Consider the following 19547-nt stretch of genomic DNA (forward strand, 5'->3'; position numbering starts at 1 on the left):
CTGTCTGTATTTCCAGTTGATCTCAGTTGACAAAGCATCAACATGACCTCGGTGCAAACACCTGCTACTTTATAATCGTCTGAACCTTTGGCAGGTCCCATGACTGATTTTTCTCCACTTTTATCAATCATGACAGAGAGCTTTGAGAAAGTGAACTTTCAAAAGAGGATCTATGGTGAGGGGGGTAGTATTGGTAATTCTTAGTTCCCTAAAAAGGCCAAGGCCAAGTTGGTTTCTTTCAATTCCACTAGTTTGATGTCTTCTAGGGACCATGTCATGATTCCAAGGAAAAGAATCAAGGACCCTGTACCAGGACATAGTTTTCACATCAGACTCTGTTGTTGGCCTCTTGCTCTGTCCAAGATGGAAATGGCCCAGAAATCTATGAAAGGGAATACACAGGCTGTTCTAAGTACCCCTCTGAAGCTATTAAAAAATCAAAGTGAACATTTCTAAGCCATTATCAGATCTGTGTTAAGTTTTAAAAAGGAGGTTGGAGTCTTGGAAAAGAAGGAAAAGAGAGGGGAAAAATATTGAGTACTTTGGGTCCCGGAGAGCAAAAGAATGAAACTTTACTTACATGTGCTGTAAGTTGCTGTTTTTCAGAAATGCTTTATGAGCCACAAATTTTAATCCAGAGTCCACAATCGTCCTAAGAAAGCACATAATTGCACATATGTTAGAACGAAATGGTGAAGCCCACTTGATTATAACAGTGCATTAGTAAAAGTTCTGAGACAAGGTAGAAATTGTTGAGTACTCACAGATTCTTCAATCCTGCATAAGCTTCAACATCATCTTCGTTGATGATTTCCAACCTTTTCTGATTGGCAATGTAACTGCAAAAAACACAGAGAGTGAAAACCCATCAGTCAGAATGCAGACAGTACATAAAAGAACGAGTAACTTCTATCCTACCTCACCAGGGTGGTGAGCCCTCCCCATCTACCTGAACCCCACCCTTTTTCTTAAAATACAGCAAAAGGAGGAAAAACTGAAATGTGGCTAAGAAGAAACCATGATTGAGTAGGTTTCAAGATCAATGACAGGTTCACCAAGTTTTCTTTTTTTTCTCAATCTTGTATCACTTTCAACTAACAAATTCAGTCTGCCTCCCCTTTCAAGGCATCCCCTGTAAACAGAGAGCAAAATAACCTGGAAACGTATCTGCTACCACTCAAAAGTGTTTCATTCTTATGGTGATGGCTACAGGGCTGCTGGCATCATCACATGCAAGACAGATCACATCTTTCTGCACACACCAAGACAACCTGTCACTCCTTCTTTTTACCTCCTAACACACCAAAGCAAATTCTCCTCCCCTTTCTGTCCCCCTTCTCCACTCCCTCCCTTTCTACCCACTCCCTCTTTTCTTGGCCCAGCATCCCCCTTTATCTGCCTCTGTCACCACTAATACCAATTGCTCCTTCCAGGAACCACAGTTCACAAAGCCCACGTGGCCCCAATGCGCTTTCTGTAGGAACCCTCCTCTTCCCCACCCACCAGACCCTCAAATACAGGAGGAAAGTGACGGCTGGCAGGACAGAGAATCCCATCCCTCTGGTCATGATGAGTGGCTCAGAGATATACATGTGGCCTCAAGCAGACCAATGAGAATTTTCTCTAAAATTGAATAGGTGATTCGAGACAGAGAGACACTCTTAACCTGGGACCATAGCTGAAAAGATTATACAGGCCCAGCGCCTCCACGAGAAATTTTTCTGCCACAAGGAAAGAGACTATCTAACAATGAAGTCAGCACATGGAAGGAAAAAGAGCTATGAGATAAAATAAGACAGAGAACCCTGAAAAATGCCATTTGAGCCTTTGGATCCAGATAGCTCTGAGGTTACATGTCACTAACGGAAGTTTGATATGAATTTCTGTCACTTCCAACCAACAAAATCCCTGGTAATACAAACACAGAGCTATTACAACTACCATGATGGAATTTCCTTGTGCTAGTTATCTGAGTAGCTGTCTATTTATTTTTCTTAGGTCATAACCTATTTAAAGACAACTGGATACTATCTATAATTCTTAATATGCACCATAGCAGCTAGCAAAGTACCTTGCACAAGGTAAGTATTCAAAAGATAAAGGGTACATAGATAGGTGGATGGGTGGGTGGGTGGGTACATGGATGGATGGATCGATGGATGGACAGACTGACATATGCATGGGTCCCTTCTACACTATCCAAAAAAGAAAAAAATAGATGTCAAGATGTGTGGTAAGAATTGGGGCACCACTTTGGAAAATAAGTTCTAAAAATAAAGAAAAGAAAATGTTCTGAGAGAGCAAAATCACACCAAACAAAAATAATTTTCAAAGCATCCAAACAAACATTGTTCTCTGTTTCATAAAAAATCAGCCTCCAAGAGGAATATCTGGGTGGCTCAGTGGTTGAGTATCTGCCTTTGGCTCAGGTCATGATCCCAGGATCCTGAGATCAAGTTCTGCATTGAGATCCCCACAGGGAGCCTGCTTCTTCCTCTGTCTATGTATCTGCCACTATGTCTCTCATGAATAAATAAAAAAATCTTGAAAAAAAGCAGCCTCCAAGATAGAGCATCTTCTGCTCAAATATCTTTATTTTCCCTGATATCTTGGGCCTGGGACTTAGTAAATGTGCAGGAAGGATCCATTCCCTTCTCTCCTACTACTCTGGGAGGAAACACTTTTAAGACTCCTAATGCTCAATTTTCAACATCAAGATTTTTTATGAAATGTTTCTAAATCATCACACTTTAGATTATTTAAATTATTCCACTAATATTTTCAATAGATACCACAGTGACCTCCCTCTTCTAAATTATCTCCCGATAAGAACTTCATTCCAGGGACCCCCTAGATATTAATGCTTTTTTCATGTAACTGGCAGCAAAAAAGGGCAGAGAGCATGGGCAAGGTTTCCTTTGCAGTCACAGCCAGGATTCCCAGAGAAGTCTGTTCCTGCCTTCCAGCTGTACTAGGGGGATGTCTGTCACTGTTCTGAAATCTTCTAAGAGTTTTTCAGCTCTCTTGGTGGGATCATCATTGTATCCTCCATACTTACGACAGGGCCTCGATACTCAACAGGTACTTAGTCAACATCTGTGGCAAAGAGCATTTATCTTTAGCTTTTCTTTTAGTTATTGATGGCCTTTGTTTTTTTTATTTCATTAGTCATGGAATTTTTTAATCTATAAACTCCCCAGTTTTATTCAATAAAATACAATGAGCTAACATAAATTAGAATGGCGGCATGGCTGGGTGGCTCAGCGGTTGAGCGTCTGCCTTTGACTCCGCAGCGTGATCCCGGACTCCCGGGATCAAGTCCTACGTCAGGCTCCCTGCATGGAGCCTGCTTCTCCCTCTGTCTGTTTCTGCCTCTCTCTCTCTCTCTGTCTCTCATGATTAAATAAATAAAATCTTTTTTAAAAATTAGAATGGAGGACACAGAAGGAAAAAAAGGCAGAGATATCAACAGAACTAGGAATTAGGTTCAAAATACATATGCTTGTTAGTAAAGGGCACTGGGCTTAATTCTAAGCTTTCCAGTCACTGATACCATAGAAAAGAAGAAAAAGGAGATAAATTTCATTGGTGGTAAATTCACAGTGTTCAGGAGATGAAAATATGTCAGACATTAAGCAAAGCATAACAGTTTTTGGACCTAAGACTGGACAGGAGATTTTTCTGAAAAACCATAAAAAGAACCATGTGAAATTATGAAAAAATGGTCACTAGAGAATACTCTTCTACTGTGGAGGTAGCAACACCCTGGATAAATCATGAATGTTTCTCCTAATCAGAATGGAAAAACCAACAGAAGAACTGGATTAAAAGGTGGCTCAGCGCCCTCCAGATGCCAAGAACTGCCCTTCGTAAATTACCACCTGCAGAGATAACCGCAACATAGCTGCTGGCTATAAACTGCTCATCCATTCTACACACCCCTTCAAGACACTTTTCTCAGCCAGCATGAAGTGAGGAATCACAGGATTAGAATGGAAACCAGTGCAGGTAATAACCGACAATTCACAGAAGGGAAACTCAGCGGCCAAGAAACAGATTAAAAGCTGCCCATCCCACAAGGAATCTGAAATGCAAATTAAAATAAGGACATACCACTCCTCTCCCATTAGTTGAACAACATGTTTAAAGTCTGGCAATATAAAGCATTTCTAAGAATGTGGGGAATTTCTTTTACATTGTCGGAGGCAGTGTAAATTGGTACAATCACTCTGAAGAGTAGTTTATCCTGGAAAATGATACATCAACACACTTTACAACCCAGTAATCCCATTTCCGGATATTTACCTGAGAAAAATTCTTACACATGCACACACAGAGACATATACAAGAATATTTACTGTAATAAAGTCAGAATTCAAAGTCAGAAACAACCCAAGTGTGCAATAATTAAGAAACAGAGAGGGCGCCTGGTTGGCCCAGTTGGAAGAGCATGCAACTCTTGATCTTGAGGTCATGACTTCAGGACCCACGTTGGGTGTAGAGATTACTTAAATAAATATTTTTTTAAAGAAAGAAAGAAATATAAAACAACCAGAGGAGAAGTAAGAAGAGGTTGGGGAAAACAGGTGTCGGGATTAAGGAGTTCACCTGTCATGATGAGTATGGATGATGTATGGAAATGTTGAATCACTATGTTGTATACTTGAAATTAATATTATACTGCATGTTAATATACTATAATTAACATTTAAATTTAAAAAAAAATAAACAGAAAAAATAAGGTTTAATTGAACTAGATCTTTGTATTTTAGTAGAAAGAGATCTTCATGCTAAGTGAGAAGGCAAAATAAGCAAAATTGCACACAGATATGTACATATGATGTATAACAATTTTTGTGAGCTTTAAAAAACGCACAGAAAACAACATCACTTAATGCTCACAGTCTAGGATATTTGTCAAGCCTAAAAAGAAGACTAAAGGAAGGCCACCTTGGGAAAAGAGGATGGATTTGGGATTTAAAAAATTAAACTATTTCTCTTATTAAACTAGAAAACCACTCTTATTAAAAGAGAAAAGACATAACAAAAAACAGATAAAAACGTCGTGTTGGTTCTGAATGTAAGTACACAAAGTATTTTTATGTCGTTATATTTTTTTTTGAAATTTTTTAATTTAGGAAGAAAAAAGAAAGAAGGGAGGAAGGAAAAAAGGGAAGGAGAGAAATGGAAAAAGACAGAGAAAGCCATACAAATGAAGTAACTGCAGGGAAGCTGGACCCCAGAGCTTTGAAGTTACAAGGCCAAATATACTTGGGCTCTTGGTTCCCTGGACCATGGAAAAGACAGTCTGAAAACCTTCTGCTCTCTGTCCCAGAGCCCTGGACAGGAACCAGCAGACAAAGGAGCATGTTGGGCTGCCCCCTACTGGTGATTTCCAAGTGCCTCCAGCAAGACCTTGGCAACACAGGCGTTTTGAGCTCTCCCACTCACTGGAGCCACCAGTAATGCAGCAGCTGTGGAGACCGTTCCAGGGTTAGGGAGGAGAGAGAAAGTGGCGACCAGGGCACACAACTGGAAGGTGTACATCCAGGCAAGGCTTTCCCATCACTCCAGTCAAAGTGCTGTGAAACTATGAGGGCTCTTGACTGAGTCAAACTTGGCTTTATAAAAGCACGTCTCCAAGAAAGATGTCATTTCCCCTCAAAGCAGTGGGAAGGGCCACCAGTTTGGCGCAAGCCTTTCTCAGGGGCTTTCTCTCTGTGACAACCCCTAACTCCTCTGACCTATGCCCACTGTTCTGGAAAACTGAGGTCCCAGAGGTTTCAAGACACAAGACATCCACCCTGAGCCCATGTCCCAGCACCTACCTGTCTGATAAGAAATCTCATATGAGTTCAGCAGAGCTTTGATATCTCACAGAAAACTAAGCCTCTGCCATCCTAACCTGCAGACCCTGCCTCGATTCTCTTTTAGGCAAGTCAGCAGACTTTAAATGGTGACACACAGATGCAGCAGGTTTGGGTTTCTTTCATTTGATACTCTAACATTTTCTCCATGTATCTCCTTGGCCTCTCAGCCCCTGTGGTGCCCCCCCTCCATCAGTCATCTGCCTAGACTGTTGTCACTGTTGGCCTGCAACCCTCCTGTTTTGTCCAAATATGCCTTCTTTCTTTCTCAAATCTAAATACAGGACCTTGTATTATGAGGGTTGTTTTCATTGTTGCTTTTCACTTTTGCTACATTCCAGAATCATTGCCTATTGCCCTAAAAGCTGAATTGTGTATTCAAGAGGCTTTTCAATGAATTCACCCACATCTATTCTGGGACCCTACATTACCTAGAATACTGACTGATTTCTAGGCAACACCAAAAAAGCTTTTTTCCGATCAGAATATTTTTATACCATCAGTTGGCAACCTTTTTTTTTTTTTTTTTTTTTTTTTTTTAGCATTTATTGTACCATCCTAACTTTGTACTTAGGAATTAGAGAGAATCAGAATGACTGGGAAGCTCAGTGGTTGAGCGGCTGCCTTCGGCTCAGGGCATGATCTTGGGGTCCTGGGATCGAATCCCACATTGGGCTCCCTGCATGGAGCCTGCTTTTCCCTCCTCCTGTGTCTCTGCCTCTCTCTCTTTCTCTCTCTCTCTCTCTCTCTCCCTGTGTGTGTGTCTCATGAATAAATAAGTAAAATCTTAAAAAAAAAAAAAAGAATTAGAGAGAATCAGAACGTCTGGGAAGCTTAGTGGTTCAGCGGCTGCCTTCACCTCAGGGCATGATCCCAGGGTCCTGGGATTGAGACCCACACTGGGATCCCTGCAGGGAGCTTGCTTCTCCCTCTACCTATGTCTCTGCCTCTCTCTGTGTCTCTCATGAATGAATAAACAAAATCTTTAAAAAAAAAAAAAGAATATGAGAGAATGAAGGTTCTTTTTTTTTAAAATTTTTTTTTAAATTTTTATTTATTTATGATAGTCACAGAGAGAGAGAGAGAGGCAGAGACATAGGCAGAGGGAGAAGCAGGCTCCATGCACCGGGAGCCCGACATGGGATTCGATCCCGGGTCTCCAGGATCGCGCCCTGGGCCAAAGGCAGGCGCTAAACCGCTGCGCCACCCAGGGATCCCCATGAAGGTTCTTTATGTACCCACAACTGTATTTTTCTCTTAACCTACCTGACTCCCCAACTGAGCTGTTAAACTCCTCAGAGGGAAGGGTTCTAGGCATCTCACTGCATCTGTGCTTCCTAGCACATAGTTGATATTCTCAGGATGTCATTGACTTAAAACAATCAAACAAATCCACGGGTCCTCCACTTGGGAATTTCTTTTATCACATTGGAAAGACCAGAAATACATACACATGTGTGATAACAGGAAACAATCACATAGAAAACAAAGAAAGTAAAGACAGTATAAGAGGAAGTGCCAATTGCAAAAGCAAAATTAGTCCAATCTAAAAGCAAATTTAGATGGCAAGCATACAATATATTCAAACCAATTAATTTATTTAATGATGACAACTATTTGCCCTAGGAAGATGAGCACTGATTTGCCATTGACCCCCTCAGGCTCGAGAATGTTAAGACTACAAATGGCCTCCAAGAGTCTTCAGATCCATTGGTTCTTTTCTTTTCTTTTCTTTTCTTTTCTTTTCTTTTCTTTTCTTTTCTTTTCTTTTCTTTTCTTTTTAAGATTTTTTTTTAATTCATTTATTCATGAGAGACACAGAGAGAGACAGAGACACAGCAGAGGGAGAAGCAGGCTCCTTGCAAGGAGCCCAATGTGGGATTTGATCCCCGGGCCCTGGGATCATGCCCTGAGCCAAAGGCAGATGCTCAACCACTAAGCAGGTATCCCCAGATCCAGTAGTGGTCCTTGACCAAGGAGGAGGAGATGCCATCTGGGGGACAGCACTCATTGCCACAGTATTTGATAAGCAGATAAGAGAAGGGTCCAAGCAGAGGTACAAGTACCCATGCTGAAAGGACACAAAGGAAGGAACTACAAGATGTAGCTGGGCAGGTTAGCAGAGGCCTAAATGGAGGTCAGGGCTTTCAGGGTGACCAGAAAGTCGAAAGGTAAAGAATTTGAATATTAGCAAAATCCATACTATTTGCCATTTTGTTCTGTATTGTCACTAAAGCTTCTCCAGTCTCAACTTGACATCCAGGACCCTCACTAAGACATCTTCTTAGTGAATTTCTTCTCCTTACGCTTAACAAAAAGCTTATGGGTGGCTTTTCAGAAAAGAAGAGAGAGAAGAGGGAATTTTAGGGAAAATTCACAGAAACACTTCTGAATTACAGATTCCTGGAAAGGGTACTCAACCCATTTGAAAAGATTTCACATTGGTTTGAACAGCCTACCAAATAATTCCTACAGGTAATCTTCCAAAGTAACAAAGAGTGGCTTTAATGCATCTTGTCTTCATGTGTATTAGCTTAACAGCAGTATTATTCAAAAGTAAAATTTTCCTTTAGCTTACATTTTATTGCCTGAACTTTACTTTGGCAACACATCAGAAAGAAATAGAAATAGCAGTGACTATTTCTAATGGCCACTCTTCCAAATGGAATCACTTCCTGCTACCCTGGCCACCCTCCACTACCCACTACTCCCACTACTACCAAATAAATAAATAAGCAAGCTAATAGAAGTAGAATTCATACTGCCACATGAGATTGTGATGTGCACCCAGGCTTATAGCCATGGGGTGAGGCACTTCAATGTTAATGTTGACGGGATCCTCTCTGCCATAGATTTCTTTCATAAGGAATACAATAATCCTTAAAAAATACTGTCCTTGGTCTCTGGGTTCACAGCAAGGCAGCTTCAGTTTCTCAACAAAAATTCTGAGAGTTTTGAAAGTCAATCCCCAAACAGATGCAAATGATACTCTGATGGACCAAAGCAAGACTCTCAGTCTATTGCAGGAATCGACCCAAGAGATTGGTCCACTTTTTTGAGAGGTTGCATTGCCCCAACTCTGAAGACATGGATGCAGAGAAGACCAAATAATATGTTCAACCTGAATTCAAAGGGCTTACTAGTGCATGCTGATTGGCATTAGCACTTCCAGCTTCTTTTTGGCCAGGGGCATTAAGGAGCACAAGTAATTCCCTTTGGTGGAATGCTGTGGGCCAGGCACTGGGTCATCCAGGGATGACCCTTAAGGGTGTTGTCTGACACAACAATGCTACCAGGAGAGCACGCTAATTGCTTCTGCTCTTCAGAAGAGGAAACAGAGGCAAAACCATGCCAGGTCACTTCTCCAAGGTCACACAGCTGCCCAAACAAGATCTGAACCCCTGTCTACCTGCCTCTGGATTACAAGCTGGGGGCTACAGACCACACCATTACGACCGTGGACTTGCAAATCCAGCACAGAATGGTTTATAAAACTTCTACAAAATGGACCTTCAAAGATAATCAAGGCCTAAAAACAATAGTCAATGAAGAAGAATGAGGACATTTTACAGGATGGTCTCATGCATCCTATGTACATAGAGCTGTAACAGGAGAGAAATGGAAAATCTTCAGATTCTTCCACAATGCCAAGCTCTGAGAACTGCAGTTTCCTAGAAGAGCCCAACTGCCCTGGGAATTTAAGAATTCAAGTGACTGGGATAATCAGTGGTGTTGTGTGAGAGATAAGCACACTCTGCTAGCTTCACCTCTTATGAACTATACGACCAGGGACAGGTCCCCATGCCTCAGTTTCCTCATCTGTAAGGATGTTAGGGAAATTAGGAGACAGCCCCATGAGGACATCTGAGGTCCCATCTGAGGACTTCAATTAATTCCAGTCATGACCAATGATCAGCAGAAGACAAAGGTTCCAGGGCTGGCCTGGTCACTACCCAGCTGCGGGGCTTCCTGTAGACTGCCTCCTGTGGCCACGCCCATGGAAGAGGACATTGGACTTGATAATGTCTCAGTTCCCTTCAGCACACACATTATAAGAAAACAGCAGCAAAATCTTATGAAGAAAAATTACTCTCTAGGTTTCTGAGTATTTATATAGCATTTTCTTCATCTCTCTCTAGCAACAGGGGCTTGCCAACAAGAAACACTATATTTTATGGCCCAAGAAATTGATTATGAAAAAAGAAGAAACCTTAAAGTTGGCTTTCTACCTAAAATATACTGGTCTTCTCCCCAGGGAATGTGAGTTTAATTGTACTGATTAGCATAGCCTTCCATACAGACTCAGGACTGGCCCCTGGCCCACAAATCATGTGACAGGTAAATCTTATAAACTGACCAGAAGTCACAGCAGTCGCATGTGGTCCAGATCAACATCCAGTCAACATGGGGTCTTTTTTTTTTTTTTAAACATTTTCTTGTCTGTCTCCAACTTTTCCAAAATGGGAAGATTTCACATTTTACAATTCTGAATTTTCATATTCTTAAAAAAAACAAAAACAAAAACAAAAAAAACTGAAGGTCCACCAAACTGGACTAGCATTTCTTCCTGGCAACAGTCAGGAAGAGCTGAGTAACACCGCCCCTGGAGGTTTGGGGCACATTTCCAGTTGGTCCTATTCCCGACTGCTCTCGGCTATTTCACTGCCCCATGGAAAGATTTCATGACACTTGACTTAATTCTTGCCTGTAATTTCCCCTGAGATATCAATGCTCCAACTATTCTACACCAATAGGTCACCTCCACGCACAAACATCCCTACAAGTCTCATCGAATAAAACAACACAGAGGCCCACAATAAAAATACCTCATTAAAAAACAAAATTATGTCTACCTGTCCCAGAGCTTTAGAAGCATCCTCTGTTCCTAAAAACTAAAACTGACATAAACCTAAGCCAAGTTTAATTTTATACTTGGTAGAGTGGTGAATATAATGCTCAGGAAAAGCAAGAGATGTGGGTTTTTCCTGATCAAAAACACACGGTTTTCTTTCCAACTAATTTGATATCATTGTATATTTCACACTAGGTCTCAGAGCTTTGGAGAAGTCACAACCACCTACCATGAGCAAATGGAAAGATAAGTAACTAAACATGTACAGTGACATACTTTTCCCACATTAAGTGAGGAGCCCTACGGTAGAAACGGTCCGAGAGCCAACTACTGTCAAGAAGAGGCTCAAGATAGGATCAAGCTAAAATTTTTATTGTGGGTGGGTATCCTCCAACGTTGGTCAATAGGAAGCCACCAACAATACGAGTTGGCTCACTGGGGGACTTAGGCTGCACTTTGCATCTAATTCATCCTGGCAGGCCCTCAAGGGGCCATCCCTCTTGGGGTTAGGGACTCCCCAGGAGCCTGAGCAGCCTTTTCCTCTGGCTGGGGCACAGCCTGGTCACACGTGCTCCTAACAGCTTCTAGACTAAAACCATCTCTGCTGTGCTCTGTGGGAGGAACTCCAAGGTCTCAACAGAGCATCCGCCCACGTTCTGGGGCCACTGAAGGGCTGCTTCCCTGGCAAGTCTGGATCTGCCTGCTGTTACCTCCCCAGCTCATGTGCAGCTGCGGACAGGGTGGCTTCCACCTGGATGAGCACACAGTCTGGCCTGCTAGGTCTTTATAAAAAGGATGTCAGTCCCACCATCTGCTTGTCTGGTTTCCAAAGAGAATGGATCTGGCCTTAACCAGTACCAGAAATGAGAATTTTCCAGGCTCTGGTCAGAAGAGACATCTTCAAATCATCTGTAGTCCAGCTTCTAGTCTAGCAAAGCCTGGTTCAGCAAAAGGTACTGGGGACGGGAGACCGGGCTCTTGCGTTGCATTGGTTTTATAATTCCAAGCACCGGGAGATTACATTTTGGGGCCACTTTAGCCTCCTTGCAGAATGGACGTCCTTGTCATTTCCCCCAACTGTCACTGGCTTTCTTGGTAAGAAGAAAATGAAATCTATGTCTGCGTTTTTCACAAAAGCTGCAAATTACATCACTCATTGTCCCTGCAAAAGAAATTCCTTCCAGAACATAGTGCCAGACAAAGCTATGTTCCTGTGGAATTAGTAGGCATTCTCTTTACCAATAATGAGCTTCGCTTTTCACTGCCAGGAAGTTGAGAACAAATGTTGTGCTCAGTTACAGCAACTATGTCAACCATTTGAGTTAGCTGGGAGTTCTAGCCCATTTTTTCACTCCTTATTCCCTCCCTCTCATTTTTACCTTCTTGACCTTCCCATGTAAAGTTATTATCACCAGTTATTCAAATACCGATGATAAAGTGAATAATTGTGACATTTCTAGCATTCATTCAATGCCAATTAAGTGGCCATTATGAATAGGCTAAGACTATGGAATTGCCTAGAGTCGTTTTCAAGAAATGGATTAGTAAATAATTTAATCCATGATGTTTTTAGATTTTGGAGTGATTGTTCACAAAGTCTTCTTGCAACTCCAATCCAACACATGAATAAATTATCTCGCATATAAAAAAAAAAAAAAAAAGATGTTTTGGGGAGCCCAGGTAGCTCAGCGGTTTAGCGCTGCCTTCAGCCCAGGGCCTGATCCTGGAGACCTGGGATCGAGTCCCATGTTAGGCTCCCTGCATGGAGCCTACTTCTCCCTCTGCCTGTGTCTCTGCCTCTCTCATGAATAAATAAATAAATAATCATAAGAAAAGATGTCTTTTCCTCTTTCCCTGTTATTGCAGGCCAATCAATGTTTCACTTACGACTAGTGAAGTACTTCCAATGATTAGCCCAGGTCTTAAGAATTCTAAGAAGTGTTCAAGTCAGCACTAATCACAACATAACACAGTTCTGAAAGCTCTTGGACTCTCGTCAGGTCAAATCATTCCATATGAAGAGCACTTTTTGAACTAATATTTCTGCTCCAGCTTTAGGACAGATCAAGCACGGCACTGAGAAAAAAATGAGCATCAGGCATAACGTCAAGAAAAGAGAATGATTCAAGTGGTAAAATTTTAGGATCTCTGTGTGAAGGTCTGTTTTGATTTTGGCACAATTTTTCATCCAACATTTATAGGCTGTGGGAGTAAGGGGAGCGATAGAATGTGAGCAACACTTCCAATTTTATCTTCACTGGTTTCACTTCACATGTTAACCTTTAGTCATTTTTACAGAAGGTTAGAGATTACTTTCTTTGGAGTGAAACTACAAAGATGCTTCTGAAAAGGGATCCCAGTCCTAAGTGGTTGTGTAAGGCCACAATAAAGAGAAGCTATTTTGCAGAGAAGAAGTGTGAGTGCATCTAAAAATCCTAAGCAGATCTCTGATAAAAACTGTAATTCAAGGAATATATCACAGTTCAAAAGGATGTGTATTTTTGAGGTACCTACTGTTGTCAAATTCACAAGAGACCAAAGGTAAAAGGGAGGTTGCCTGGAACTGCAGGGAAGGGAGTGGGGAGTTGTTGTTTATTGGGTACAGAGTTTCAGTTTTGCAAAATGATAAGGACTTTGGAGATGGATGGTGGTGATGGTTGCATAAAGGTGTGAATGAACTTTGGCCACTGAAATGTACCTGTAAAAAATGGTGAAGACAGTAAATTTCATGTTATTTCCCCATAACATTTTAAAAGATTTGTTTTAAAGATTCTATTTATTTACTCATGAGAAACACGGAGAGAGAGGCAGAGACATAGGCAGAGGAAGAAGCGGGCTCCCTGTGGGGAACCCAATGTGGCACTAGATCCCAGGACCCCAAGATCACAACCTGAGCCAAAGGCAGACATTCAACCACTGAGCCACCCAGGCGTCCCTAAAAGATCTTTTCTTAAAAAGCTTCACAATTAAAGAGTGAGAGAGACAGGTTAAAAAAAAAAAAAGTGATATGCAAAGTAACTGATAAGCACCAGACTCCAAGGGAGCTGTTATCAACAACCTAATAGGGTTGCCTGGGTGGCTCAGTGCTTGAGTGTCTGCCTTTGCCTCAGGTTGTGACCCCGGGGGTCCGAGAATCGAGTCCCTGGATCGAGTCCCTCATCCGGCCTCCTGCATGAAACCTGCTTCTCCCTCTGCCTGTGTCTCTGCCTCTCTCTGTGTGTCTCTCATGAATAAATAAATAAAATATTTAATAAAATAAAATAAAATGGACCAGGCCTACAAAGTTGCAGAATAAAGACAGTGACCTGAATAATAGCTACATCTGAGCCCGTGCAGAGGACTGCTTGGCACACAAATGGTCAATGTCCCAATCAGGGGAGCAGTCCAGGTCCCACATATGAGAGTAATAGCAAAAAAGCAAAAAAGCAACAGTTGTATGAAAAGAACCAACGCCCTTTAACATCTGTCCTCCTAACCCCCGTGCCTGCCGGTGCCATGCTCAAGGCCGATTCTCTTGCTTCTCCCACCTCCCCTAGCCCAAGAGAGCCTACTTGCCCTCGGAATATAGTCGAGGAGAGTCATACAAAATAAAAACAGCCGAGCCTAACATGTCAGGCACTAGTGTGAACATTTCACACGAGTCAGCTCATTTTAACTTCACAAAAATCTGATAAGAAAGGTTCCATTATCGTCCCCTTTTACAGATGGGGAAACTGAGACACAGAGAGCTGTCATAACTCATCCAAAGTAGCAGACGTGGACCAGCTTCACTGGAGGGGGCGGGGTTTCAATCCAACAAGAAATCCTGACTCCCAGCCCGCATCCTTCCCCTATACAAACGCCCAAAGAAAATGAAAAATCAATTTGTTGATCCTCCTGTGCATGGCCATGGACATTTAAATTCAGTGATGTTTTAATTTGGGAAAAAAAATAATGAGGAAAGGCACTTTTTAGACACAGTCTTCAGAATGCTAGGATCCTGCTAGGGTGCCACTAAAAAAACATATTTATATATTCAACCATAATGAGCTGATTCTTATAATATTACATTCAGATCTAGACCTTTCAGGGGGAATTTAAAAAACTGTATGGGGAAGAGAGAAAGGTGGAAGCTGGTAGCTACTGATGTTTAACTGCCCCCATTAACTGCTGGGAACATGTCTGTGCTCTGCTGGTCTGTCTGGGTCTGTGATAGCACAGTGCTTACGGTATGGTCAGGGGAAGAACCTCCACGTGCTGTCCTTGCTGGAAACAGGGACCCTCATGTTTGAGAATTCCCCTGAAGAGACGGGCATCACTGGGAGGAGCAGCCTGGCTGGGCTGCCAACCACACTGCACACTCCTTGGTCTAAGTCCTGAGCCTCCTCTATTCTAGAGCTATCACAGCCCACAGCTACACTGATGCAGAGATCAGATCCCCAAGACAGAAGCCCAGACAGCATTTTCCCTCTGCTCTGGGCAGTGTCCAGGCACATCAGTGGTCCTCTCCCTGGTGGTCCTCCAGCCAATTTTCTCCATATGAGGCAGTGCTGACAGGACGCTCTACACCTTTCCTGGTTAACTTAGTAGGATTCCAGAATTCCCTACCCCAAAACCCTGAGTGCACTTCTAATGCTTGTAGAGGCCTTTTCCATAAATCTGTCCTCCTAGGCACAGCAGGGATGGGGAAGAGGTCTGAGGCTGTCTGTGGTGGCATGGATGGGTTTTAATTGTATAGACTAGACTGTCCACAGGGCTTCGAGACAGAAGGGCTGGGGGTGACCTGGCTGGGGGCCCCCACTAGTGCCCTTCAACAGGCCAGATAGATGGTAGGAACTGGCCTAAGTCTTGTTGCCCAGGACTCAGAAAAATGCCTGGCAGGGAGGCCATGTTCAAAACATATTTTTTGATTGATTAATTGGCTGAATAAATGAATGAATTGATCAATCAATTAACACACGTATGTATAAACAATTCATTGCTGGCCTCCAGTTCAGTCATCCATGGAAAAAGATGATGTTTTCAACAAAAGATCTATTGTCTCCTGAACTGTATATAGATATAAAATCCAATGAAAGGAGAGAAAAGACATATTCTAGGGAGCTCCATCCACGCCACCACAGACAGCCTCAGACCTCTCCCCCATCCCTGCTGTGCCTAGGAGGACAGACTTATGAAAAAGGCCTCTACAAACATTAGAAGTGGACTCAGGGTTTTGGGGTAGGGAATTCTGGAATCCTACTAAGTTAACCAGGAAACGTGTAGGAGCATCCTGTCAGCCCTGTAGACGCACTGCCTCATATGGAGGAACTTGGCTGGAGGACCACCAGGGAGAGGACCACTGATGTGCCTGGGGTAGACTGAGGCAAATAAAAGGGCAAGAGCATCCTCAACACACCAGAAGACACTCTCCATTGTGAGAGAGCAGTTTTGGGAAAGAATAAATGAAATGGCTAGTAAGTTATACCCCAGACAGTCACCCAGGCTTATCATGAGAGCCAACGTCTCAAACAAAACTAAGACTTTTCTCATGAGAGGTAAACATTATGTGTCGGTTCCATAATGCTCATTCCTTTTAAAAAATTTAACTTTCAAAATACACATGGAGTCTAAACTATTTTCATTTGTATGTATATTATGAACATACTTCAGCTTTGTAAACATAAATAAATGGATGTTATTTATCTCAAGGGGGAATTATCTTTTTAGATTATTCAACACAATCTGTTCACCTATATACTTCTCCACTCTATTTTTAAAAGCGTCCCAATCTCGTACGTCTATCAGTTGTTTTATGATCAGTTTTGCAAACAACTATCAAAATTTCGAGATGCCCCATAGTGTTAATTATTACAAATATAAAGGAAGTCCCATGAAACATTCATAGGATCAGCCCAATGCACCTTGATTGCAAAAGCACACAAGTATATGTATCAGGTGGTACACTAAACTGGCCCTGACACATCATCTTTTTATACTCCTGATGTCTGCAGTTCTTTAAGAGAAATGAACAGCTTCTACCAGCCATGCTACAAGAAGGATAAATCACATCTGAAATCTCACACCAGAATCACTTTGTAAGTAAAGCACCATAAATGCAGTCACAGGGAAAAATGGCAATTGATCCACAGGGATAGCCATTATTAGCTATTACACAACAGAAAAAGCACAAATCTTTCTCATTAGACCTATTTGCTTGCAGGAGATCAGATGTCCCTAGAATGATTCTTTGTCCCTGGCTTAGCCTCTGCTGTTGAGCTGGTCTGTTGTGCATCTCCCATCATCTGCTTGCCCCCATCCTCCCATGGCTTCCCTGTCCCACCTTCCTGTTAGATACACAAGATGCCTCCTCCATCAAAGCTTCATCTTTCTTCCTTTCCAGCTAGCTGTGCTACTTCTCTACAGGAACTGAATTTGTTGTGGTTTTTGTTTGCTGTGGTGGTTTTGTTTTGTTTTGGGTTTTTGTTTGTTTGTTTTTGTTTTGTTTTGCTGTGTATGAACCAACATTGTGGTATTTAAATCCACAAACATCTTAACCTGATGAGTAAAAGGTCATGTCTAGAAATTTTTCTACTGACAGCCCAAAGAACAACTAGTACACACTTTTACTTGGAATTCTCCATGATATATCTGTAGGAGCATGCATGCTCCTACATCCACGTGTGTGTGTATGATGTGGAGATCTAGGACACTGTGTTAGGTGCTGGGGGAAAGCATGACCAAGATTCACATGGTCCTTGCCTCCAGGCCACTCACATCCTAGTGGTATGTACAGGTGGGTAGCCAGGAATGCATTTATGTTGCTAAGTGACCTGTTCTGAGATTGGGAAAGAGTACACGGCGGGGACGCAGCCCGGAGGTAGGAAGGCAGGGGAAAGGTGTTCCAGGCAGAGAGGCCCGCCGATGTGAAACCAGGGAGTTAAGTAAGAGCATAGTTGTATTATCTCACTGGACAAAGGGAAAGGCAAGATATGAGGCTAGAGGTTTGAATTTGAAGATTTTAAGATTCATTAAGACTTATTTCAATATATAAACAGAACGCTATCTTATTTTAAAATACCAATACAATGTGGGGGGAGCTAGGCAAGCAATTTCTACAATTCGTATGGAAAAATGATCATGCAAAAATAACTGAATATTCTGAAAGGAAAGACTAGTGAGGGCAGCCCCGGTGGCTCAGTGGTTTAGCGCCGCCTTCAGCCCAGGGCCTGATCCTGGAGACCCAGGATTGAGTCCCACGTCGGGCTCCCTGCATGGAGCCTGCTTTTCCCCCTGCCTGTGTCTCTGCCTCTCTCTCTCTCTCTCTCTCTCTCTCTCTCTCTCTCTGTGTCTCTCATGAATAAATAAATAAAATCTTAAAAAAAAAAAGACTAGTGAGCAAGACTAATATTTGAAGAAAATAATAATAATTAAAGCTTTAGGAAATAAAAACTGTAATGCTGGCAAGTAAATAGACAGAGCTGATTAACACAATAGGATATATCCCAAAATGGTCCAAACTGCTAGCTGAAGTTACTGGGGGACAGGTAGAATTATATAATCTACGGTGTCAAGAGACCTGATCTGCTGATCAGCTATCTTGAAAAAGTAACAAAACTATTTTTTTTCCTACTCTCTCCTTATATGTTGAAAATGCAGATGGAGCAAAGTTTTGAAGTATGAAGTAGTGAAAGTAGTAGAAGGAAATACAGACGTATTTTATACTCTCAGAGTGGGGAAATCTTGTAGCCACATTTACAACACAGAAGCCATAAAGGAAATGATAAATTTCACTACAAAAGAATATACAATTGTGTCACTAAAAGAAGAAGTAGAAGTAACAGCACAGCCAACATCAGAAGACAAGCAAATTGTTAGGCAAGGTATAAATTTTCTTTTGTCAAACGGATTTCCAAAATAAAGCAGTGGTGAATATCATTGCCCAGGATTATGACTGACAATGGTCAAAAGGTTTGATAATGAATAATGCTGGCTTAGTGGTAGAAAAACAGGTGCTTCCAGTTTGGGTGGGAGAATGAAATGATGTGATCTCTTTGCCAGACACTTTGGCCTAAAATCTAACAAAATCACAAACACCCTGCAAATGGCCCTGCAATTCAAATTCTAGATAGAGATTATCTATAGATTTCCTGTAGATAAAATCATGCATGTGTGCAAAGACTTGAACATAAGGTTGTTCAAAAGGAGGTTGGGAAAAAAAAAAAAAAAAAAGGAGGGTTGGTTAAGTAAAGAACAACCTATTCATTCAAAGGATTACTGCCTGGCTGTGAACAATAAGGTTGGTGCTGATACAGAAACATTTTTTTTTGTATATTCTTTTATTGGAGTTAGATTTGCTAACATATAGAATAACACCCAGTGTTCATCCCATCAAGTGCCCCCCTCAGTTCCTGTCACCCTGTCACCCCGTACCCCCGCCCACCTTCCTTTCCACCACCCCTTGTTCATTTTCCAGAGTTAGGAGTCTCTCACGTTCTGTCTCCCTCACCGATATTTCCCACGCACTGGATACAAAAACATTTTTAAGATACAGCCTTCAATAGAAAAACACCAACATGCAGAAGAGTGGGTACAGCATGCCTTCATTTGTGTACAAACAAAAAGGACATATATATGCACTCATGTATGTGAGTAGACTCCTGCTGGAAGCTGAGAGATCAGAGGGGTTAATTTTTCATGATACATTCCTTTCCACCGTTTGCATTTCTTATCATGTTCAAATATGACTTGAAAAAAAAAGCTAATCACAAATAGAATTTCATACGGTAAAATGAATGCATTTCTGCAAAAAGATGTGTAAAATCACTTTAAAGGATCTGAAAGGTTCCCAGGCTTGAGCAAGGCTTGGC

The 19547-nt window shown here is 41.9% G+C and overlaps 1 protein-coding gene across 11 annotated transcripts in view; it reads right to left on the reverse strand.

Annotated features, from left to right (window-relative positions):
- NTRK2 (neurotrophic receptor tyrosine kinase 2) overlaps positions 1-19547 on the reverse strand; it is a 327804-nt gene that overhangs the window by 299268 nt on the left and 8989 nt on the right. For all 11 annotated transcript variants that reach the window (XM_077905028.1, XM_077905040.1, XM_077905042.1 and 8 more), the window contains exons 2-3: positions 765-839; positions 581-652 (exon numbers count right to left, since the gene is read on the reverse strand). In XM_077905028.1, coding sequence (XP_077761154.1) covers positions 581-652; positions 765-839 — 147 coding nt within the window. The remainder of the gene's footprint in view (positions 1-580; positions 653-764; positions 840-19547) is intronic.

The sequence above is a fragment of the Canis aureus genome, chromosome 1, assembly GCF_053574225.1.
Source record: "Canis aureus isolate CA01 chromosome 1, VMU_Caureus_v.1.0, whole genome shotgun sequence".
NCBI lineage: Eukaryota > Metazoa > Chordata > Mammalia > Carnivora > Canidae > Canis > Canis aureus.